Source organism: Hemitrygon akajei, chromosome 23 (assembly GCF_048418815.1).
Source record: "Hemitrygon akajei chromosome 23, sHemAka1.3, whole genome shotgun sequence".
Classification (NCBI taxonomy): domain Eukaryota; kingdom Metazoa; phylum Chordata; class Chondrichthyes; order Myliobatiformes; family Dasyatidae; genus Hemitrygon; species Hemitrygon akajei.
Window position 1 is genome coordinate 64,522,685 of NC_133146.1, and position 24,489 is coordinate 64,547,173.

The following is a 24,489-nucleotide window of genomic DNA, read 5'->3' on the forward strand; positions in this document are numbered from 1 at the left end:
TACCCAAGATATGGCCTACAATTGTGGTGTCATACAAACTTATATATTGAGTTCGATGGAAACTTGGCTACACAATCATGGGTGTACAGTGAGTACAGCAGGGGGCTGAGTACACAGCCTTGTGGGGCACTGGTACTCAGAGTGATTGTAGAGGAGAGCTCGTCCCCTATTTTTACAGCCTGGGTCCTGTCTGTGAGCAAGTTGAAGATCCAGCTGCAGATCTGAGTGCTAAGACCCAGGTTCCAGAGCTTAGGAATCAGTTTATTTGGAATAGTGGTATTAAAGGCAGAACTGTAGTCGATGAAAAGAAGCCTTACATATGCGTCTTTATTCTCCAGGTGTTATAAGGAGGAATGTAGTGCCAGAGAGATGGCATCTGCCATTGACCTGTTGCTCCGGTAGGCAAATTGCAAAGTGTCAAGGTTGACCGGTAGGTTATGGTTGATGTGTGCCATAACCAATCGCTCAAAGCACTTCATAGCAATTGACGTCAGAGCCACAGGTCGATAGTCATTCAGGCATGCCACCTTGCTTTTCTTCGGCACCGGGATTTGTCGTTTGAAGAAGGGAGTCGGAGGATCAGAACAGGAGTACGGTGGGAGTCATCTTGAATTTTTCTTATTCTCATCAGAGTTAAGAGAGGCGGGACTGTGCAGGTGAGTGACGGTGGGCAGTGAAGAGGGGAAGATTTTAAAAAGGACACAGCCTTATGCAGTGGACAGCTGAGTGAGCCGGGAGCAGAGTGTAGGCTTAAGGGCTTTGGCTCAGCGGGCTTAGGCGGAAGCGGGCAAGGCAAGGTAGGTTTAAGTTTCAGTTTTTCCTGTTATTTGAGGAAAGGGGAAGTATGAGTGTGAGGGCAGCTTGTTGTTCTCGGTGTCGGATGTGGGAGGTCCTGGAGTCTCCTAGCCTCCCGGAAGTCCACATCTGCGCCAGGTGCGCCGAGCTGCAGCTCGATGACCTTCGTCTGGTCAGGGAGTGAGGAGTTGATAGAGAGGAGTTACATGACCATGGGAGGCAGACAGGTGGGTCACGGTTAGGAGGGGGAAGGGGAAGAGTCAGGTACTAGAGAGTACCCCAGTGGCTGTACCCCTTGACAATAAGTACTCCTGTTTGAGTACTGTTGGGGGGGGGGGGGGGGGAAAGACAGCCTACCTGGGGGAAGCAACAGTGGCCGTGCCTCCGGCCCTGTAGCTCAGAAAGGTAGGGAAAGAGGGAAAGGAAGAGGAAGGCAGTAGTAATAGGGGACTCTAGTTAGGGGGTCAGATAGGTGATTCTGTGGATGCGATCAGTAGACCCGGATGGTAGTTTGCCTCCTTGATGCCAGGCTTTGGGATGTTTCTGATCGTGTCCAAGATATCCTGAAGTGGGAGGCTGAGGAGCCAGAGGTCGTGGTAAATATAGGTACCAATGACATAGGTAGGAAAAGGGAAGAGGTCCTGAAAGGAGAATATTGGGAGTTAGGAAGGCAGTTGAGAAGAAGGACCACAAAGGTAGTAATCTCAGGATTACTGCCAATGCCACGCGACAGTGAGAGTGGGAATGGAATGAGGTGGAGGATAAATGCGTGGCTGAGGGATTGGAGCAGGGGGCAGGGATTCAAGTTTTTGGATCATTGGGACCTCTTTTGGGGCAGGTGTGACCTGTACAAAAAGGAGGGGTTACACTTGAATCCGAGGGGGACCAATATCCTGGCGGGGAGATTTGCTAAGGCTACTGGGGAAACTTTAAACTATAATGGTTGGGGGGTGGGAAGACACTAGGGGAGAGGAGGTTAGTTCACAAATAGAGAAAGCTAGTAGACAATGTGTGAGGGAGGATAGGCAGGTGATAGAGAAGGGGAGCACTCAGACCGAAGATATAGGGGAGAAGGAAGAAAAATAATAAAGTTGATCGCATAGTTAGGGATAAACAGAGTGGAAGAGGTGGAGAGTTTCTTAAATGCATCTACTTTAATTGGTTTGGATGGTTTGGAGTTTGTAAAATGTGTGCAGGATAGTTTTTTTTTACAGCAATACATAGATGTACTGACTAGAGAAGGGGCAGTGTTGGATCTCTTGTTAGGGAATGAGATAGGTCAGGTGACGGACGTATGTGTTGAGAAGCACTTCGGGTCCAGTGATCATAATCCCATTAGTTTCAATATAATTATGGAGAAGGATAGGACTGGACCCAGGGTTGAGATTTTTGATTGGAGAAAGGCTAACTTTGAGGAGATGCGAAAGGATTTAGAAGGAGTGGATTGAGACAATTTGTTTTATAGGAAGGATGTATTAGAGAAATGGAGGTCATTTAAAGGTGAAATTTTGATGGTACAGAATCTTTATGTTCCTGTTAGGTTGAAAGGAAAGGTTAAAAGTTTGAGAGCGCCATGGTTTTCAAGGGATATTGGAAACTTGGTTCGGAAAAAGAGAGAGATCTATAATAAATATAGGCAGCATGGAGTAAATGAGGTGCTCGAGGAATATAAAGAATGTAAAAAGAATCTTAAGAAAGAAATTAGAAAAGCTAAAAGAAGATACGAGGTTGCTTTGGCAAGTAAGGTGAAAATAAATCTAAAGGGTTTCTACAGTTATATTAATAGCAAAGGAATAGTGAGGGATAAAATTGGCCCCTTAGAGAATCAGAATGGACAGCTATGTGTGGAGGTGAAAGAGATGGGGGAGATTTTGAACAATTTCTTTTCTTCGGTATTCACTAAGGAGAAGGATATTGAATTGTGTAAGGTAAGGGAAACAAGTAGAGAAGTTATGGAAACTATGACAATTAAAGAGGAGGAAGTACTGGCACTTTTAAGGAATATAAAAGTGGATAAATCTCCGGGTCCTGACAGGATATTCCCTAAGACCTTGAGGGAAGTTGGTGTAGAAATAGCAGGGGCTCTCACAGAAATATTTCAAATGTCATTAAAAAACGGTGATGGTGCCGGAGGATTGGTGTATTGCTCGTGGTTCCATTGTTTAAAAAGGGTTCTAAGAGTAAACCTAGCAATTATAGGCCTGTCAGCTTGATGTCAGTGGTGGGTAAATTAATGGAAAGTATTCTTCGAGATGATATATATAATTATCCGGATAGACAGGGTCTGATTAGGAATAGTCAACATGGATTTGTGCGTGGAAGGTCATGTTTGACAAATCTTATTGAATTTTTGAAGCGGTTACGAGAAAGGTTGACGAGGGTAAAGCAGTGGATGTTGTCTATACGGACTTCAGTAAGGCCTTTGACAAGGTTCCGCATGGAAGGTTAGTTAGGAAGATTCAATCGTTAGGTATTAATATTGAAGTAGAAAAATGGATTCAACAGTGGCTAGATGGGAGATGCCAGATAGTAGTGATGGATAACAGTTTGTCAGGTTGGAGGCCGGTGACTAGTGGTGTGCCTCTTAAAATTGAGAGTAGGGGAGATTCAAACAAAAGGACATGATTTGAGAGTTAGGGGGCAAAACCTGGAAAGATGCACTATTTACCGAGGAAGCATGGGAAAAGAGCTGGGCTGCTGGTCAGATTGAAGTGGAGGGGCTTTAGGGTCCCTCTGCCCACCATCCTACTAGCTAATGTGCAAGCCATAAAGAACAAGGTGGATGATCTTAAAGAGAGACTCACCTACTGCAGGGAGATGCAAAACTGCTGTGTATTGTTTCACAGAGACCTGGCTCTCCCCTGCCACCCCCAACTGTGCCATCCGACCAGAGGGATTTTTGATCCATCTGATGGACCGCACAGCGTCTTTAGGCAAGACAAAGGGAGGTGGTGTCTGCCTACTGATCAACACCGCGTGGTGTCCAGACACAGTGGCACTGTCAAGCTCCTACAGTCCGGACCTGGAACATCTGTTAGTGAAGTGTCGTCCCTATTATCTGTCACAGGAATTCACCTCGGTCATACTGACAGCGGTCTACATTCCCCCCCCAGGCGGACGTGGAGTGTGCTGTGAATACACTGTATGCCAACATCAGTGAACTTGAGACCAGGTATCCGGAGGCTTTGCTCATTACAGCTGGGGACTTTAATCAGGACAACCTCAGAAAAGTGCTGCCAAAGTTATACCAACATGTCTCCTGCTCCACTAGAGGCCCAAATATACTTGACCACTGCTACACAGCAGTCAAGGATGCCTACCGTTCCGTCCAACGACCTCACTTCGGAAAATCGGACCATTAGGCTGTACTCCTCCCGGCTTACAAACAGAAACTGAAGCGGGAGGTCACAGTGTCAAAAGTGGTGTTGCGTTGGACAGAGAAAATGGATGAGGTCCTCTGTGACTGTTTTGAATCGGTGGACTGGTTAGTATTCAAGGACTCGGCAGCTAACCTCGATGAGTATGCCTTATCTGGAAATGCACAGAGGACTGTGTGTCTTGCAAGACGACTTGGGTATTCCCTAACCAGAAACCTTGGATGAATTATGAGGTCCAGTCCCTTTTGAAGGCTAGAACTGCGGCTTTTAGGTCTGGGGATACCAGTCGCTACATGGAATCCAGGCGTGAACTCTGGAAAGCCATTAAGGGCGTCAAGAGGCAATATCGAACCATGTTGGAAGCCTAGGCTAAATGGAGGGATGCCAGTAGAGGGTCTAAATGAGATCACTGGGCGCAAAGAAAAGGCTGGGAATTTCAATAACTGTAGCGCTTCTCTTGACGAACTTAACGTATTCTACGCAAGATTTGAACAGAAGGGGAGCGTCCCACCCCCTCCGGATGAACCGGACCTGATGGCATCGAGATTCATCGTCACCGAGGAAGACGATAGACGAGCCCTCCTGAAAATAAATCCAAGGAAAGTGATGGGCCCAGATGGCGTCCAGGGACGGGTTCTCTGGGCCTGTGCAAGCAAGCTAGCTGGAGTGTTTGCTGACATCTTCAACTGCTCCCTGCTTCAGTCTAAGATCCCCTTGTGTTTTAAGAAGGCAACGATAATCCATATAACAATTACAGCATCAAAACAGGCCATCTCGGCCCTTCTAGTCCATGCCGACACTTACTCTCACCTAGTCCCACTGGCCCGCACTCAGCCCATAACCCTCCTTTCCTTTCCTGTCCATATACCTATCCAGTTTTACTTTAAATGACAATACCGAACCTGCCTCTACCACTTCTTCTGGAAGCTCATTCCACACAGCTACCACTCTCTGAGTAAAGAAATTCCTCCTTGTGTTGCCCCTAAACTTTTGCCCCCTAACTCTCAACTCATGTCCTCTTGTTTGAATCTTCCCTACTCTCAATGGAAAAAGCCTATCCACGTCAACTCGATCTATCCCCCTCATAATTTTAAATACCTCTATCAAGTCCCCCCTCAACCTTTTACGCTCCAAAGAATAAAGACCTACCTTGTTCAACCTTTCCCTGTAATTTAGGTGCTGAAACCCAGGTAACGTTCTGGTAAATCTTCTCTGTACTCTCTCTATTTTGTTGATATCTTTCCTATAATTCAGTGACCAGAACTGTACACAATACTCCAAATATAGCTGCAATATTACCTCTCGGCTCCTAAATTCAATTCCATGATTGATAAAGGCCAATACACCATAGGCCTTATTAACCAGAGCCAACCAGCACAGCTGCTTTGTGTGTCCTATAGACTCGGACCCTAAAATCCCTCTGATCCTCCACACTGCCTAGAGTCTTACCAAGATGAGTTCTAAGGTATCGGAAAAGCCTAAAAGAGCATGTAAGGGTGTTACACCTAGCGTAAAACTAGACATAGTTAAGCGTTTCGATTGTGGTGAACGAAGGAAGGACAAAGTGAGTTTGGCTAAGGAGGCTGGGTTTGTGGAAGTTGACAAAGATGATGTTGAAGAGGTTTTGGCATCCCATGACCAAGAACTGACAGATGAAGAGTTGATGAAGAGGAAAGGATAACAATTGAAACCAAATGCAGTAGCAAACAGCCTGAAAGTGAAGTCGTCTAGGAACTGAACGTGAAGCAATTGCGTGAGATTTTTGATGCAATTGACAACGCTGTAATGATTGCAGAAAAGTATGACTTTAATTATGAAAGGGTACGTAGGTTTAGGGCATATTTGTAGGATGGTTTGAGTGCTTACGAAGAACTGTACGGTAAAAGAATGTGTAAGGCTAAGCAGTCAAGCATACTGTCGTTTCTCAAGCCTTCCACATCAGCCACAGCAGATGATGAACCCCAACCTTCAACATCGAGGCAGGAAGACATAGAGAAGGTGACCTGCCTGCCCTGATGGAAACAGATGACGATGAGATGATACCTCAGTGTCCCAACACCCCAACCTCCTACGACTCAGCCTAACACACCATCATCAGTGTGCTCACTGTCTTCCCAATTCCGGTAAGTGAAACTACACTGTACATACGTTATTTCTACTTTATATAGGCTGTGTAATTTTGTGTTATTTGGTATGGTTTGGCAGCTTCATAGCTTAAAGGTTACTGGAAAGAATGCTTCTGCCGAGAGCGTTTGTGCCGAGTGTTTCTGCCGCGAGTGCTTGTGTGAGATTTTCACTACAGTGGACAGTGCTGCAATGATTGCAGATAAGTATTCTTACTTTATATAGGCTGTGTATATATCAGATAATTTTTGCTTTTACTATATATTACTATTATTTTAGGTTTTATGTGTTATTTGGCATGATTGGTACATTTTTTTTTGAGTCTGCAAATGTTCACAAATTTTTCCCATATAAATAAATGGTAATTGCTTCTTCACTTTACGGCATTCCGGCTTATGAACCATTTCATAGGAACACTCTACCTTCGAATAGCGGGGGAAACCTGTATTCTGCCATCATATTTGACCTACCAAAATTAACCACTTCACACTTATCTGGGGTGAACTCCATCTGCCACTTCTCATCCCGCTGTAACCTCTGACAGCCCTCCACACTATCCACACCTCCAACCTTTGTGTCATCAGCAAATTTATGAACCCATCCCTCCACTTCCTCATCCAGATCATTTATAAAAATCATGAAGATTAAGGGTCCCAGAACAGATCCCTGAGGCACTCCACTGGTGACCAACCTCAATGCAGAATATGACCAGTCTACAACCACTCTTTGCCTTCTGTGGGCAAGCCAGTTCTGGATCCACAAAGCAATGTCCCCTTGGATCCCATGCCTCCTTACTTTCTCAATAAGTTTTGCATGGGGTACCTTATCAAATGCCTTGCTAAAATTCATATACACTGCATCTACTGCTCTTCCTTCAATGTGTTTAGTCACATCCTCAGAAAATTCAATCAGGCTCGTAAGGCACAACCTGCCCTTGACAAAGCCATGCTGACTATTCCTAATCATATTATACCTCTTCAAATGTTCATAAATCCAGCCTCTCAGGATCTCCATCATTGTAACAACCACTGAAGTAAGACTCACTGCTCAATAATTTCCTGAGTTATCTATACTCCCTTTCTTGAATAAAGGAACAACATCCGCAACCCTCCAATTCTCCGGAACCTCTCCCATCCCAATTGATGATGCAAAGATCATCACCAGAGGCTCAGCAATCTCCTCCCTCGCCTCCCACAGTAGCCTGGTGTACATCTCATTCGGTCCCGGCATCTTATCCAATTTGATGCTTTCCAAAAGCTCCCAGCGCCTCCTCTTTCTTAATATCTACATGCTCAAGCTTTTCAGTCTGCTGCAAGTCAAAACCAAGATTCCCTAAACCTGTTATTCTTGCTTTTTATTCTAAAAGGAACATACAAACTCTCAATATTTAACTTCTGAAGGCCTCCTACTTATCAAGTATCCCTGTCACAAAACAACCTATCCACACTTGCCAAATCCTTTCTAATACTATCAAAACTGGACTTACTCCAATTTAAAACTCAACCCAAGGATCTGTCCTACCCTTCTGCATAATTAACTTTTAATTAGTAGAATTATGGTCACTAAATCAAAAGTGTTTCCCTATATACACTTCTGTCATCTGCCCTGTCTTGTTCTCTAAAAATGTTGAAAATAATTGGCAGATCAGGTAGCAGCTTAGAAAGAGGAATAAAATTAATAATGATTAAAATAAATAAATAAACAAACATCGAGAAAATGAGATGAAGAGTGTTCGAAAGCAACAAGTCCATATGTTGTGGGAACATTCAGTGATGGGGAGAGTGAAGTTATCTCCTCTAGTTCAAAAGCCTGATGGTTGAGGGGTAATAACTGTTCCTGGACCTGGTGGTGAGAGTCCTGAGGCTCATGTATCTTCTTCCTGATGGCAGCAGCTAGAAGAGCATGGCCTGCATTATGGGAGTCCTTGATGATAGATTCTGCTTTCCTGCAACACCACTCCTTGTCGATGTGCTCAGTGGTGGAGAGGGCTTTATCCGTGATGGACTGGGCCTTATCCATTAGCTTTTTTTAAAAGAATATTTTCCATTCAAGGGCATTGGTGTTTCCATAGCAGTCTGTGAAGTAATCAGTCAATATACTTTCCAGCATACAGCAACACCAAGACCAAGGAGATGGTGGTGGACTTTAGGAGATCTAGGCCTCATATGGAGCCAGTGATCATTAATGGAGAATGTGTGGAGCAGGTTAAGACCTACAAGTATCTGGGAGTACAGTTAGATGAGAAGCTAGACTGGACTGCCAACACAGATGCCTTGTGCAGGAAGGCACAGAGTCGACTGTACTTCCTTAGAAGGTTGGCGTCATTCAATGTCTGTAGTGAGATGCTGAAGATGTTCTATAGGTCAGTTGTGGAGAGCGCCCTCTTCTTTGTGGTGGCGTGTTGGGGAGGAAGCATTAAGAAGAGGGACGCCTCACGTCTTAATAAGCTGGTAAGGAAGGCGGGCTCTGTCGTGGGCAAAGTACTGGAGAGTTTAACATCGGTAGCTGAGCGAAGGGTGCTGAGTAGGCTACGGTCAATTATGGAAAACTCTGAACATCCTCTACATAGCACCATCCAGAGACAGAGAAGCAGTTTCAGCGACAGGTTACTATCGATGCAATGCTCCTCAGACAGGATGAAGAGGTCAATACTCCCCAATGCCATTAGGCTTTACAATTCAACCGCCAGGACAAGAACTTTTTAAAAGCTATTATTAATGCTTTTTGAGATAGTGATTTAGATGCATATCATATTTTTTACTGAGTTAAGTATTCTATGTAATTAGTTTTGCTACAACAAGTGTATGGGACATTGGAAAAAAAGTTGAATTTCCCCATGGGGATGAATAAAGTATCTATCTATCTATCTATAGAAGTTTGTTCGGCAGTTTAACGGGGGCACGACTGCGCAAGCGTGTGTAAGTCGAACCGTGAGGCAGCGGGAGTATTTAAAGAGAACAGCAGACGGAGCGGGTGACGTTGTAGCGGGCGACAGTGTAGGAAGGCTTTGTCTCGAGAGGCTTCGGCGAGCAGAGGCTGAGGACGAGCTTCACTCCAAGTGAGGTAAGGCTGGGTAAGTTCCTTTAAAAGGAGAAAGTTTCAAAAGTTGAGGCAAGTATTGGGTAGGTCATGGCAGCTGAGTTCGGCCCCGTGGTTTGTTCATCCTGCAGCATGTGGGAAATCAGGGATACTTCTAGTGTCCCTGACGACTATGTGTGCAGGAAGTGTGTCCAGCTGCAGCTTCTGGCAGACTGCATTGAGTGTCTGGAGCTGCGATTGGATTCACACTGGAGTATCCGCGATGCTGAGAAAGTTGTGAATAGCACGTTCAGTGAGTTGGCCACACCGCAGGTAAAGGCTACACAGGCAGAAAGGGAAGGGGTGGCCACTAGACAGCGTAGCAGTAGGCAAGTAGTGCAGGAGTCCCCTGAGGTCATCTCCCTCCTCAACAGATATACTGTTTTGGATACTGTTGGGGGAGATGTCTCATCAGGGGAAGGTAGCAGCAGCCGAGTTCATGGCACCATGGGTGGCTCTGCGGCACAGGAGGGAAGAAAAAGGAATGGGAGAGCTATAGTGATAGGGGATTCGATTGTAAGGGGAATAGATAAGCGTTTCTGCTGCCGCAAACGAGACTCCAGGATGGTATGTTGCCTCCCTGGTGCAAGAGTCAAGGATGTCTCTGAGCGGCTGCAGGACATTCTGGAGTGGGAGGGTGAACAGCCAGTGGTCGTGGTGCACATAGGTACCAACGATATAGGTAAAAAACGGGATGAGGTCCTACAAGGTGAATTTAGGGAGTTAGGAGATTAACTAAAAAGTAGGACCACAAAGGTAATAATCTCTGGATTACTACCAGTGCCACGTGCTAGTCAGAGTAGAAATAGGAGGATATTTCAGATGAATACGTGGCTTGAAAAATGGTGCAGGGGGAGGGATACAAATTTCTGGGGCATTGGAACCAGTTCTGGGGGAGGTGGGACCGGTACAAACAGGACGGTCTGCACCTGAGCTGGACTGGAACCAATGTCCTAGAGGGAGTGTTTATTACTACTGTTCAGGAGGCTTTAAACTAATGTGGCAGGGGGATGGGAACAAGTGCAGAGAGACAGAGGGGTGTAAAATGAGGGTAGAAACAAAAAGTAGTAAGGTGAAAAGTAAAAGTGGCAGGCAGGCAAATCCAGGGCAAAAAGCAAAAAGGGCCACTTTTCAACATAATTGTATAAGGGCTAAGAGTGTTGTAAAAACAAGCCTGAAGGCTTTGTGTGTCAATGCGAGGAGCATTCGTAACAAGGTGGATGAATTGAATGTGCAGATAGTTATTAATGAATAAGATATAGTTGGGATCACAGAGACATGGCTCCAGGGTGACCAAGGATGGGAGCTCAGCATCCAGGGATATTCAATATTCAGGAGGGATAGACAGGAAAGAAAAGGAGGTGGGGTAGCGTTGCTGGTTAGAGAGGAGATTAACGCAATAGAAAGGAAGGACATCAGGCTGGAGGATGTGGAATCGATTTGGGTAGAGCTGCATAACACTAAGGGGCAGAAAACGCTGGTGGGAGTTGTGTACAGGCCACCTAACAGTAGTAGTGAGGTTGGGGATGCATTAAACAGGAAATTAGAAATGCGTGCAATAAAGGAACAGTAGTTCTAATGGGTGACTTCAATCTACATATAGATTGGGTGAACCAAATTGGTAAGGGTGCTGAGGAAGAAGATTTCTTGGAATGTATGCGGGATGGTTTTCTGAACCAACGTGTCGAGGAACCAACTAGAGAGCAGGCCATTCTAGATTGGGTATTGAGCAATGAGGAAAGGTTAGTTAGCAATCTTGTCATGCGAGGCCCCTTGGGTAAGAGTGACCATGATATGGTGGAATTCTTCATTAAGATGGAGAGTGACATAGTTAATTCAGAAACAAAGGTTCTGAACTTAAAGAAGGGTAACTTTGAAGGTATAAGACGTGAATTAGTTAAGATAGACTGGCAAATGATATTTAAAGGGTTGAGGGTGGATATGCAATGATTGCATATAAATAAGCATTTAAAGATTGCATATAAATAAGCATTTAAAGATTGCATGGATGAACTACAACAATTGTTCATCCCAGTTTGGCAAAAGAATAAACCAGGGAAGGTAGTGCACCCGTGGCTGACAAGGGAAATTAGGGATAGTATCAAGTCCAAAGAAGAAACATATAAATTAGCCAGAAAAAGCGGCACACCTGAGGACTGGGAGAAATTCAGAGTCCAGCAGAGGAGGACAAAGGGCTAATTAGGAAAGGGAAAAAAGATTATGAGAGAAAGCTGGCAGGGAAAATAAAAACTGCCTGTAAAAGCTTCTATAGATATATGAAAAGAAAAAGATTGGTCACGACAAATGTAGGTCCCTTACAGTCAGAAACAGGTGAATTGATCATAGGGAACAAGGACATGGCAGACCAATTGAATAACTACTTTGGTTCTGTCTTCACTAAGGAGGACATAAATAATCTTCCGGAAATAGTAGGGGACCGAGGGTCTAGTGAGATGGAGGAACTGAAGGAAATACATGTTAGTAGGGAAGTGATGTTAGGTAAATTGAAGGGATTAAAGGCAGATAAGTCCCCAGGGCCAGATGGTCTGTATCCCAGAGTGCTTAACGAAGTAGCCCAAGAAATAGTGGATGCATTAGTGATAATTTTTCAAAACTCGTTAGATTCTGGATTAGTTCCTGAGGATTGGAGGGTGGCTAATGTAACCCCACTTTTTAAAAAAGGAGGGAGAGAAAAACCAGGGAATTATAGACCGGTGAGGGGAAAATGCTAGAGTCGGTTATCAAAGATGTGACAACAGCACATTTGGAGAGAGGTGAAATCATCGGACAAAGTCAGCATGGATTTATGAAAGGAAAATCAGGTCTGACGAATCTTATAGAATTTTTTGAAGATGTAACTAGTAGAGTGGATAGGGGAGAGCCAGTAGATGTGGTATATTAAGAATTTCAAAAGGCTTTTGACAAGGTCCCACACGGGAGATTAGTGTGCAAACTTAAAGCACACGGTATTGGGGGTATGGTATTGATGTGGATAGAGAATTAGTTGGCAGACAGGAAGCAAAGAGTGTGAATAAATGGGACCTTTTCAGAATGGCAGGCAGTGACCAGTGGGGTACCGTAAGGCTCAGTGCTGGGACCCCAGTTGTTTACAATATATATTAATGATTTAGATGAGGGAATTAAATGCAGCATCTCCAAGTTTGCGGATGACACGAAGCTGGGCAGCGGTGTTAGCTGTGAGGAGGATGCTAAGAGGATGCAGGGTGACTTGGATAGGTTAGGTGAGTGGGCAAATTCATGGCAGATGCAATTTAATGTGGATAAATGTGAGGTTATTCACTTTGGTTGCAAGAACAGGAAAACAGATTATTATCTGAATGGTGGCCAATTAGGAAAAGGGGAGGTGCAACGAGACCTGGGTGTCATTGTACACCAGTCATTGAAGGTGAGCATGCAGGTACAGCAGGCGGTGAAAAAGGTAAATGGTATGTTGGCATTCATAGCAAAAGGATTTGAGTACAGGAGCAGGAAGGTTCTACTGCAGTTGTACAAGGCCTTGGTGAGACTGCACCTAGAGTATTGTGTGCAGTTTTGGTCCCCTAATCTGAGGAAAGACATTCTTGCCATAGAGGAAGTACAAAGAAGGTTCACCAGATTTATTCCTGGGATGGCAGGACTTTCATATGAAGAAAGACTGGATCGACTAGGCTTATACTCACTGGAATTTAGAAGATTGAGGGGGGATCTTATTGAAACGTATAAAATTCTAAAGGGATTGGACAGGCTAGATGCAGGAAGATTGTTTCCGATGCTGGGGAAGTCCAGAACGAGGGGTCACAGTTTAAGGATAAAGGGGAAGCCTTTTAGGACCGAGATGAGGAAAAACTTCTTCACACAGAGAGTGGTGAATCTGTGGAATTCTCTTCCACAGGAAACAGTTGAGGCCGGTTCATTGGCTATATTTAAGAGGAAGTTAGATATGGCCTTTGTGGCTAAAGAGATCAGGGGGTATGGAGAGAAAGCAGGTACAGGGTTCTGAGTTGGTTGATCAGCCATAATCATACTGAATGGCGGTGCAGGCTCGAAGGGCCAAATGGCCCACTCCTGCACCTATTTTCTATGTTTCTATGTCAAATTTTTAGATGTTATGCTGAATCTTCACAAACTTCTAAGGTAGTAAAGGAAATGCCTTTCTTTCTTGGAATGGCATTTACATGATGGGCACATAGACAACGGCCTGATTCATTAAGTGCTTTCAGTAATTTCCATTTTTGTTTTAGAAAACAATGCTCCAGCTAACCAAATTATTATAAATTCTTGCATTAAGAGTGCAATAATTCCACTGAAATAAATCAACCTTTGCAATTTTTGACAAAAGCCATGCACATCTTCTTACGTTCAGTTTCTTCGCATCAATTATAATGCTTTGTTAATTTTGCTTTGTTAAGCTAGGTTTTATATATGGTGAAATCATATAAAAGATATGGTTTACATTATTATTGTCACTAATTTATTGATATTTAGTGCAATTACCAATGCTGAAAGTGCTCCAGTTTCTCTGAACATTTGAGTGGGGTTTTCAAGATAAATGAGAACAAAGGTGATGAGGTGATCATACGATCCTGGAGGATTGAATCTACAGTGACTTTGCTCTCTTTTGATACACACCTCAATATCCCTTCGTTCAAACACATTCATCAAGCTCATCAGGCACTTTTTTGATCATGAGTTTTGTATTCTTGGATAAATCTTGCAGGATCAAAAAGTTTAAGAGTTGTTCTGTCGCTTAAACACAGCACTATTTCCAACTTCTATAAGAAACAAACTTTTGCAAAAGTTCAGCTTTAAGTCTCAGAAATGATGTAGAAGGGATTCAAATCCTCTTATTTTATGAAAAAAAGGTGACCAAAGCTAACTGTGGGAATTAGATCCTAATTCCTTTTCTTCTGACAAGAAACAAAACTTGTTCTAGTTACATTTGTTACTGGCATGGTTTAGAATTAAAGACAACACTAAAATAAGAGTAACCTCTCATGCAAAATGCTGGAGGAATTCAGAAGGCCAGGCAGCATCTATGGAAAAGTGTAAACAGTCAACGTTTCGGGCTGAGACCCTTCATCAGGATTGGGATGAAGTTACTCTCAGGCTACTGTTTTTTTTTCAAAAGACAATATAACTTCAGAATTCAATAAGAGTAAGAATCTCCATTCTAGTAATATCAGATTCAAAATACTCTGGTGTAGCATCAGGCCTGGACTCAGATCTGTATCAAAGTTATTTTTCTCTCCATTTTTGCACACTTCTATGCAAATATTTGCCACTCAATACATCTAGTCAGATTGATGCAGGCTAAACAAGTCAATATCCTTTCACAAGTATAACGGAAGAAGTAATTGTTTAACATGAAGGTCACATTTACCCATGTCTAAGATACTCAAATGTTGCAAAATTAGCTCAACATAGAAGTAAATAAATTGTTGAGATAAAAAGGCAAAGAAATATCAAAGATGTCAAAGATATAGCCACAATCAATAGGTGTCTATACCTGTGTCAAAGATATGGGCACAGTTGCTACTCAAACGATACCATCCTATATACATGTCCAGTGTCCTTTTACCAAGTATTTTCTACAATGCAGTTAAGAAATATCAGTTTAAAGCTAGTCTTAAAAACTTAATAGTATGCAGTTTAATAAAATAAGTTTTTGTAAGGATATCCTCCTAGCAACTTGCTACCAATTTTTAATGGGTGGGGGTGGAATGGATGCTATACGCATTTTACACATTATTCAAAATACACACCATGTTCATCTTAAACAGATAGTGCTCCAAAAATACTATTAAGACATGCCTCTCTCGCACACACACACAAAAAAAGGGAAAAGCTTACTCTTTTTGCCTCCTCGATTTATTTTCAAAAAGTTCATTAAGGCAAATGGCCACCTGCCCGAGGAATTTATCCAATCCGACGAGTGAACGGTGCATGACAATCAGGTGGAGGGTGTATTTCTCGGGCGTTCCTTGCAGCAATAAACCAGGGAACTCAAAGGACACTTCCTCCCTCCATACCGGGGATAAGGTTTTCTCCGCCACTGAAGTCGAATATTTCTCTTTACCCAGTTGGATAATGGTGTATGTATCATTGGTGCCACTTTTACCTTTGGGGTTCAAATCCCGGGCTTGTAGGACAGTGACTTGGACATGGGTCGGAAACCACGTCTGTGCCTGCTCAGCCAGCATCATTACCGTCGCTCCTTCGTTTCGTTCAAACGCAACCAGCCTTTTCTTACGGGAAACACACACACACGGCCGGTAAACGTTCAGCCCGTACCACGTTCTGACCGGATCAGCATCATAATCTCCGACCACCGTCGGACACAACAGCCCGAAAGCCCCACTGTCCTTCCCAATCTCCCATCTTCTGCACGTCCTGCCCGGCGGAAGGGCCAGAGGTCAGAGTTGAAAACCGTCCCGTTTCCAATGGCAACGCGCTTGGCTTTAGCAACGCGGTAGATTTGCCTCACTCCAAGGCCGCACCGCCAATATCCGTCACAGAGGTGAGCAACAAAAAAATTATGTATACTGAGAGATGAAAGGTGATGATTACTTAAGTAATGCATGTTAGGAAAATTTATACTGCATCTCAGCAATGAAACTTGGGGCTACCGTAGATTTCGTTCAGGAATTAGTAAAATTTAGGTGCGGGGATCTCTGTACAGTATATAAAGCATCGCAATTGAACGAGAGAGGAAAGATAGGCCAGTTACTCTTCCATTTCCAGCAGTTTTATAAATAAGGGGAATCCAAGCCACTTGTTTTGCTTGATTTCCTATTTATTTAAAACAATTTTTAACACAACGAGAAAAATGAAAATGGTCATAAAATCTCTTTACTTTGGATTTCTTTATTGATTGCCATATTTCATTTAAGATTTATTTTGCTATAAATTTCTAATTGTTCGTCACTTACAAGATATATCTTGAACATTTTTAGTTTTTAATTTGTACTTTCTGTTTAAATCTATTAGCATTTATTTTCCTCATAATGTTCAATTCTCTCATGTTGTGTAGTCTTGCACATCAACACCCTTGCCCTTCACAGTATACAGTCTATAATGTTTGTTCCTACTAATCGTTAGAAAAATACCTCCTGCAATCACTTTATGTTGCACATTTTTCAGTGAAGGTATAAGACCATAAGACATAGGAGCAAACTTTAACCCGTACCCTAATGCATTTTGCCGGTCAAGTCTACTCCGCCATTCGATCATGGCTGATTTATTTTCCCTCTCATTCCCATTCTCCTGCCTTTTCTCCATAATCTTTGATGCCTTGTCTAAACAAGAACCTATCAATCTCCGCTTTAAGTATAACCAATGACTTGACCTTCACAGCAGTCAGTGGCAATTAATTCCACAGTTTCACTATCCTCTGGCTAAAGAAATTCCTCCTCATCTGTAAGTGTTCCACAAACACTCAAGGGCAAAGAAAATATTAACTAAAACCTTGGCCAAAGAATGAGATATGAAGAATGGTCTAATAATATGAGACAGTAGGAGAGTTTAATGAGGGAATTCCTGAAACTGGGATGTAAGACAACAGAACATGTATTCAAGGTTGGTGTAATGTTGTGGAAGGATTTGAAAAAACAGGAGCAAGTATTTTAATTTGGGGTGCTGTAAACAAAATACAATTTGAGTGTGATGGACAAACAGATGTTGGTGCATGTTAGAAAACAAGACTTTTAAATAAGATGGTATTTACAAAGTGCAGGGCAATTGAGAGTGATCAAGGGATCTCTAGAATACTTAAGTCAAATGTGACAATGACATGGGCGAGAATTTCAGCAGTAGATGAGATGAGATGAGATAGGATTGGCAGAAGTTTATGTAATGGGGATGCAAGTTAGTTGACTTTGTAAAAGCGACAGAATTGAATCTAGTATATTTGGCTTTTTTTTGAAGAACATCTCAAGATTACCAGTCAAACCTTGCATCCTCCATTCTAATTGGAACTGTACTTTTCATTTATCAGCTCTCTAGCTATACTGATGACAGACAGATAGACATACTTTATTGATCCCGAGGGAAATTGGGTTTCATTACAGTCGCACCAACCAAGAATAGTGTAGAAATAGAGCAATATAAAACCATAAATAATTAAATAATAAGAAGTAAATAACGCCAAGTGGAAATTAGTCCAGGACCAGCCTATTGGCTCAGGGTGTCTGACACTCCGAGGGAGGAGTTGTAAAGTTTGATGGTCACAGGCAGGAATGACTTCCTATGATGCTCAGTGTTGCATCTTGGTGGAATGAGTCTCTGGCTGAATGTACTCCTGTGCCTAACCAGTACATTATGGAGTGCATGGGCTACATTGTTCAAGATGGCATGCAACTTGGACAGCATCCTCTTTTCAGACATCTCTATTAGAGAGTGCAGTTAAACAAAGAACAATACAGGCCATTCGGCCCACAATGTCATGCCGACCCTTAAACCCTGCCTCCCATATAACCCTCCATATACCTGTCTAGTAGTCTGTTAAATTTCACTAGTGTATCTGCCTCCACCACTGACTCAGGCAGTGCAATCCATGCACCAACCACTCTCTGATATCCTTCTGTAAAAATCCTTCCTCTAATATCCCTCTTAAGCTTTCCTTCCCTTACTTTAAAGCCATGTCCTCTTGTATTGAGCAGTGATGCCCTGGAGGAGAGGTGCTGGCTGTCCACATTATCTAAGCAAAATTATGATATTGAAATTCTCATCCTTGATTTCCTGTCTATTCAATCCACTTGCCACTACAGTCTCTGCGACTGCCACAACCCTTCAAGCAACAGAGTTTTCTTTCATGCTTGTGGCTACACCATTGGTAGCCATGTCTTTACCTTCCAAACCCTCATTCTGGAATTCCCAGCTCATATATTTTTCCTTCAAATACTACTTTTATTTAGGCTGCCACCTTGGGCAATTATTTTGCACCTTGTTTAATAAAATTGGATGTATTTTTTTCTGTTACCATCTTGCAAATTGGAGATTATATTTGCTCTATTAAAGAATTTTGTCCAAATAAAAAATACTGAGAACTGTGATACTGAGAACAGGAATTTCAAAAGTCCTTCAAACTGAATTTATATTATTACAAAATTGTATCACATATTTTGAGTAGAAATCAGAATAAATTTAATCATCTCTGCTCTATGCTGTGAAATTTGTTGTGTTGCAGTCGCAATACAGTGAATTACATTAAAAAAATTTTAAAGTTGCAAATATAAATAGTGCAAACACTAATAACAGGTAATGTTCATGGACTATCAACAATGAGCTAATTATTCTCAATAATCAACAACTGAATTTGCTATCTGAAGATTTGACAGACATTATTCTACTTGCTGATCACAGAAATCCAAGATTTACACCAATTCTTGCACTTTATTTCTTTTCTCATCGCTAGTCAAAGACCCTGGAATTGTCAATCAGATTCTGTCATGGGAATATTATCCCAAGTACAAGACAGTTAAAGAATATGAATTCAAAGGCAACACGAGTGAATCTGCAGAGGCTGGAAATAAATAAAAAAACACAAAATGCTGGCAGAACTCAGCAGGCCAGACAGCATTTATGGGAGGAGGTAATAATGACGTTTCGGGCCGAAACCCTTCATCAGGAGTGAAGTAACATTGGATGGTTGAGGGGGATAAGAAGTGGGGAGAGGGATAAAGTAGAGAGCTGGGAAGTGATAGGCTGGAGGGAAATTGGCTAGGGGGAAGGTGGAGAATTATGGGAAATAAAAGAGAAAGAAAGGTAGGGCTGGGGGGAGAGATTATAGTGAGGGGGAAAAAAGAGAGAGGAAGAGAACCAGACTAAAATAATAGATAGGGATGGGGGTAAGGGTGGGAGGCAGGGGTATCAACGGAGATCAGTGAGTTGGATGTTCATGCCGACAGGAAGGAGGCTACCTAGGTGGGAGATAAGGTATTGCTCCATCGACCTGCGTGTGGCCTCATCTTGACGGTAGAGGAGGCCATGGACAGACATGTCGGAGTGGGAGTGGTCTGTGGAATTGAAGTGTGTGGCCACAGGGAGATCCCGCCACTGCTGGAGGACCGAGCGCCGGTGTTCGGCAAAATGGTCTCCCAGTCTGCGGCAGGTCCGGTGAGTGCCCGGAGGGAGGTCCATGGGGGGGGATGAATGGACAAGGGAGTCGCATAGGGAGCGATTCCTGCGGAAAGACAAGAGTGGGGGGGAGGGGAAGATGTGGTTGGTGGTGGGATGAGGGCCCCAGACAGTCCTTTCAGGTGAGGCACCACTTCACCTGCGAGTCAACTGGGGTGATATACTGTATCCGGTGCTCCCGATGTGGCCATTTATACATTGGGGAGACCCGCCGCAGACTGGGAGACCATTTCGCCGAACACCTGCCGGCATGAACATCCAATTCACTGACCTCCGTTGATACCCCTGCCCCCCACCCTTACCCCCATCCCTATCTATTATTTTAGTCTGGTTCTCTTCCTCTCTCTTTTCTCCCCCTCACTATAATCTCTCCCCCCAGCCCTACCTTTCTTTCTCTTTTATTTCCCATAATTCTCCACCTTCCCCCTAGCCCATTTCCCTCCAGCCTATCACTTCCCAGCTCTCTACTTCATCCCTCCCCCCACTTCTTATCCCCCCTCGACCATCCAATGTTACTTCACTCCTGATGAAGGGTTTCGGCCCGAAACGTCGTTATTACCTCCTCCCATAGATGCTGTCTGGCCTGCTGAGTTCTGCCAGCATTTTGTGTTTTTTTAAAGAATATGAATCATTGTTCCTTTCTCAGGAAAAAGAAAGGAAGGGCAACAAATGTACTCTTACTAACATTGCCCATAACCTGAAAGTGAAAAATGAGTCATTGTAGGAATTTAGCAGATTAGACAGCATCTGTGGAGGGAAATGGACAGTTGATAGTTTGGGTCAACACCTTTCACCTGTTTGAAACAAACCATGATCACATTGACAAGGTTCTGTTTTTAGGATCAATAAGGTCACATCCAGGATGAAACATCTTTGGCATTCATATCGATACATTTTTGAGAAATATTTATAATTAACCATGTGTTTTTTAAATTATTAAAACTTTTCTTTATACTGAGTCATAGAGAAATACAGTACAGCACAGAAACAGGCTATTTGGCCCACCTAGTCCATGCTAAAACTATTTAAACTGTCTACTCCCATCAGCCTACACCCGGACCAAAGCCCTGCATATCTCTACCATGCATGTAACTATCTAAACTTAAACCCTGAAATTGAGCTTGCATGAACTGTTTATGCTGGCAGCTCATTCCACACTCTCACGACCCTCTGAGCAAAGAAATTTCCCCTCACTTTCCCCTTAAAATTTTCATCTTTCACCTTTATCCCATAACCTCTGATTGGAGTCCCATGCAACCTCAGTTGAAGCCTCCTTGCATTTACCCTATCTATACCTCTCAAAATTTTGTATACCTCTATCAAATCTCCTCTCAATCTTCTGTGTTCTAAAGAATACAGTACTAACCCATTCAATCTTTCCTTAGAGTTCAGATCCTCCAAACCTGGCAACATCCTTATAGATTTTCTCTGTACTTTTTCAACCTTGTTTACATCTTTCCAGTAGATGGGTGACCAAAACTGCACACAATACTCCAAATTAGGCCTCACCAACATCATATACAACTTGAATATTACATCCCATCTCATGTACTCAATACATTGATTTATGAAGACCAATGTGCCGAAAGCTTTCTTTATGACACTATCTACCTGTGACACCACATTCAATGAATTAGGGACCTGTATTCTCAGATCCTTTTATTCTACCACACTCCTTACTGCCCTTTTGTTCACTGTGTAAGACCTACCCAGACTGGTTCTACCGAAATGCAAAACCTCGCACTGGTCTGTATTAAATAACATTTGCCATTTTTCAACTCATTTTTCCAGCTGATGCAGATCCCTCTGCAAGTCATGATAGTCTTCCTCACTATCCACTCATCCACAATCTAGGTGTCATCTGCAAATTAGCTGATCCAGTTAATAACATGATCATCCAGATCATTGATATAGATGACCAAAGGACCCAGCACTGATTCCTGTGGCACGTCACTAGTCACAGGCCTCCAGTCAGAGAGGCAACCATCAACTACCACTCTCTGGCTTCTCCCACAAAGCCAATGTCTAATCCAATTTCTTACCTCATCCTGAATGCTGGGTGACTGAACCTTCTTGACCAACCCCACCCCCCCACCCCATGCAGGACCTTGTTAAGTGCCTTACTAAAGTCTATGTAGACAACATCCACTGCCTTGTCTTCATCCACTTTCATATAACCATATAACAATTACAGCACGGAAACAGGCCATCTCGGCCCTTCTAGTCCGTGTCAACGCTTACTCTCACCTAGTCCCACTGGCCCGCACTCAGCTCATAACCCTCCATTCCTTGCCTGTCCATATACCTATCCAATTTTACTTTAAATGACAATACCGAACCTGCCTCTACCACTTCTACTGGAAGCTCATTCCACACAGCTACCACTCTCTGAGTAAAGAAATTCCCCCTCGTGTTACCCTTAAACTTTTGCCCCCTAACTCTCAAATCATGTCCTCTTGTTTGAATCTCCCCTACTCTCAATGGAAAAAGCCTGTCCATGTCAACTCGATCTATTCCCCTCATTATTTTAAATATCTCTATCAGTCCTCCCTCAGCCTTCTATGCTCCAAAGAATAAAGACCTAACTTGTTCAATCTTTCCCTGTAACTTTTCCTGGTAACTTCCTTGAAAAACTCTGTAAGGTTGGTTAGACATGACTTACTACACATGGAGCCATGTAAACTATCCTTAATCAGTCCATGTCTATCCAAATACTTATATATCTGGTCCCTTAGAATACCTTCCAATAACTTTCCCACAACTGATGTCAGACTCACCGGCCTATGATTTCCTGATTTTGTTGAGAGCCTTTCTTAAACAGTGGAACAACATTAGCTATTCTCCATAGAAACATAGAAAATAGGTGCAGGAGTAGGCCATTCGGCCCTTCAAACCTGCACCGCCATTCAGTATGATCATGGCTGATCATCCAACTCAGAACCCTGTACTTGCTTTCTCTCCATATCCAATGATCCCTTTAGCCACAAGGGCCATATCTAACTTCCTCTTAAATATAGCCAATGAACCGGCCTCAACTGTTTCCTGTGGCAGAGAATTCCACAGATTCACCACTCTCTGTGTGAAGAAGTTTTTCCTCATCTCGGTCCTAAAAGGCTTCCCCTTTATCCTTAAACTGTGACCCCTCATTCTGGACTTCCCCAACATCGGAAACAATCTTCCTGCATCTAGCCTGTCCAATCCCTTTAGAATTTTATACGTTTCAATAAGATCCCCCCTCAGTCTTCTAAATTCCAGTGAGTATAAGCCTAGTCAATGCAGTCTTTCTTCATATGAAAGTCCTGCCATCCCAGGAATCAATCTGGTGAACAATCGTCTGGTATTCCCTCTTGTCCCTAAGGATGATTCATATGACTTTGCTAGGGCCGTGGAAATTTCTGCACTTGCTTCCTGTAGGGTCTGAGGGAACACCTTATCAGGCTCCGGGGATTTATCCATCCTGATTTGCCTCAGGATAGCAAACCCCTTCTCCTCTGAAATCTGTACAGTGTCCATGAAGTTGACGCTACTTTTCCTCACTTCCATAGAATCTATATCTGTCTCTTGAGTAAATACAGATGCAAAGAATTAATTTAAGATTTCCCTCATCTGTTTTGGCTCCACACATGGATTATCATTCTGGTCTTCCAGAGACCAAATTTTGTCCCTTACAATCCTTTTTCTTTTAACATATCTGTAGAATCTCTTGGGATTCTCCTTCACCTTGTCTACTAGAACAGCTTCATGCCTTCTTTTATAACCATAACCATATAACCATAACAGGACGGAAACAGGCCATCTCGGCCCTTCTAGTCCATGCCAAACGCTTACTCTCACCTAGTCCCACCTACCTGCACTCAGCCCATAACCCTCCATTCCTTTCCTGTACATATACCTATCCAATTTAATTTAAATGACAAAATTGAACCTGCCTCTACCACTTCTACTGGAAGCTTATTCTACACAGCTACCACTCTCTGAGTAAAGAAGTTCCCCCTCGTGTTACCCCTGAACTTTTGCCCCTTAACTCTCAACTTATGTCCTCTTGTTTGAATCTCCCCTACTCTCATTGTAAAAAGCCTATCTGTGTCAACTCTATCACCCTCATAATTCTAAGTACCTCTATCTAGTCTTATTTAGCCTTATTGATTTATTTCTTAAGTGTTCTGTTGCATTTCTTGCACTCCATAAGCGCCTCATTTGTTCCTGTTTGCCTGTCCCTGCTATGCATCTCCTTTTCTCTCTTAACCAGGGCCTCAATATCTCTTGAAAACCAAGGTTCGCTACCCTTGTTATGTTTACCTTTTATTCTGACAGGCACATATGAACTTTGTTCTCTCAGAATTTCAGTTTTGAAGGCCTCCTACTTTCCAAGTACACCTTTGCCAGAAAACAGCTTGTCCCAATTCACACTTGCCAGACCATTTCTTATCACATCAAAATTGGCCTTTCTCCAATTTAGAATCTCAATCTGCAGACCAGATCTATCTTTTTGCATATTTACTTTGAAACTAATCTCATTTTGGTTACAGGATGCAAAGTGTTCTCTCAGACTTCTCTCACCTGCCCTTTTTCATTCCCTAGTAGCTGATCTAATATCAAGCTGACTTACTGATGAAGGAAATTTTCCTGAACACATTTGACAAACTCTATCCCATCTAGACCTTCTACAGTATGGGATTCCCAGTCAATACATGGGAAGTTAAAATCATCTATTATAGAACATAGAACAGTACTGCACAGTACAGGCCCTTTAGCCCACAATGTTGTGCCGACACTTAAACCCTGCCTCCTATATAACCCCCCACCTTAACTTCCTCCATATACCTGTCTAGTGGTCTCTTAAATTTCACTAGTGTATCTGCCTCCACCACTGACTCAGGCAGTGCATTCCACGCACCTACTACTCTCTGATTTTTAAAAAAAAAACTTCCTCTAATATCCCCTTTGAAATTCCCACCCCTTACCTTAAAACCATGTTCTC

General features: G+C 42.9%; 2 protein-coding genes across 3 annotated transcripts in view; one reads left to right on the forward strand and one right to left on the reverse strand.

The window, feature by feature from the left end:
• Positions 1–15,585, reverse strand: part of rab11fip2 (RAB11 family interacting protein 2 (class I)) — a 147,425-nt gene extending 131,840 nt beyond the window's left edge. For both annotated transcript variants that reach the window (XM_073027852.1, XM_073027851.1), the window contains exon 1: positions 15,225–15,585. In XM_073027852.1, the coding sequence (XP_072883953.1) occupies positions 15,225–15,577 (353 nt within the window). In that variant the 5' untranslated portion in view covers positions 15,578–15,585. The remainder of the gene's footprint in view (positions 1–15,224) is intronic.
• A 186-nt stretch (positions 15,586–15,771) lies between these two features.
• LOC140715509 (uncharacterized) overlaps positions 15,772–24,489 on the forward strand; it is a 449,684-nt gene continuing 440,966 nt past the window's right edge. Inside the window, exon 1 of the mRNA XM_073027850.1 lies at positions 15,772–15,891. The gene's annotated coding sequence lies outside the window, so the exon portion shown is untranslated. The remainder of the gene's footprint in view (positions 15,892–24,489) is intronic.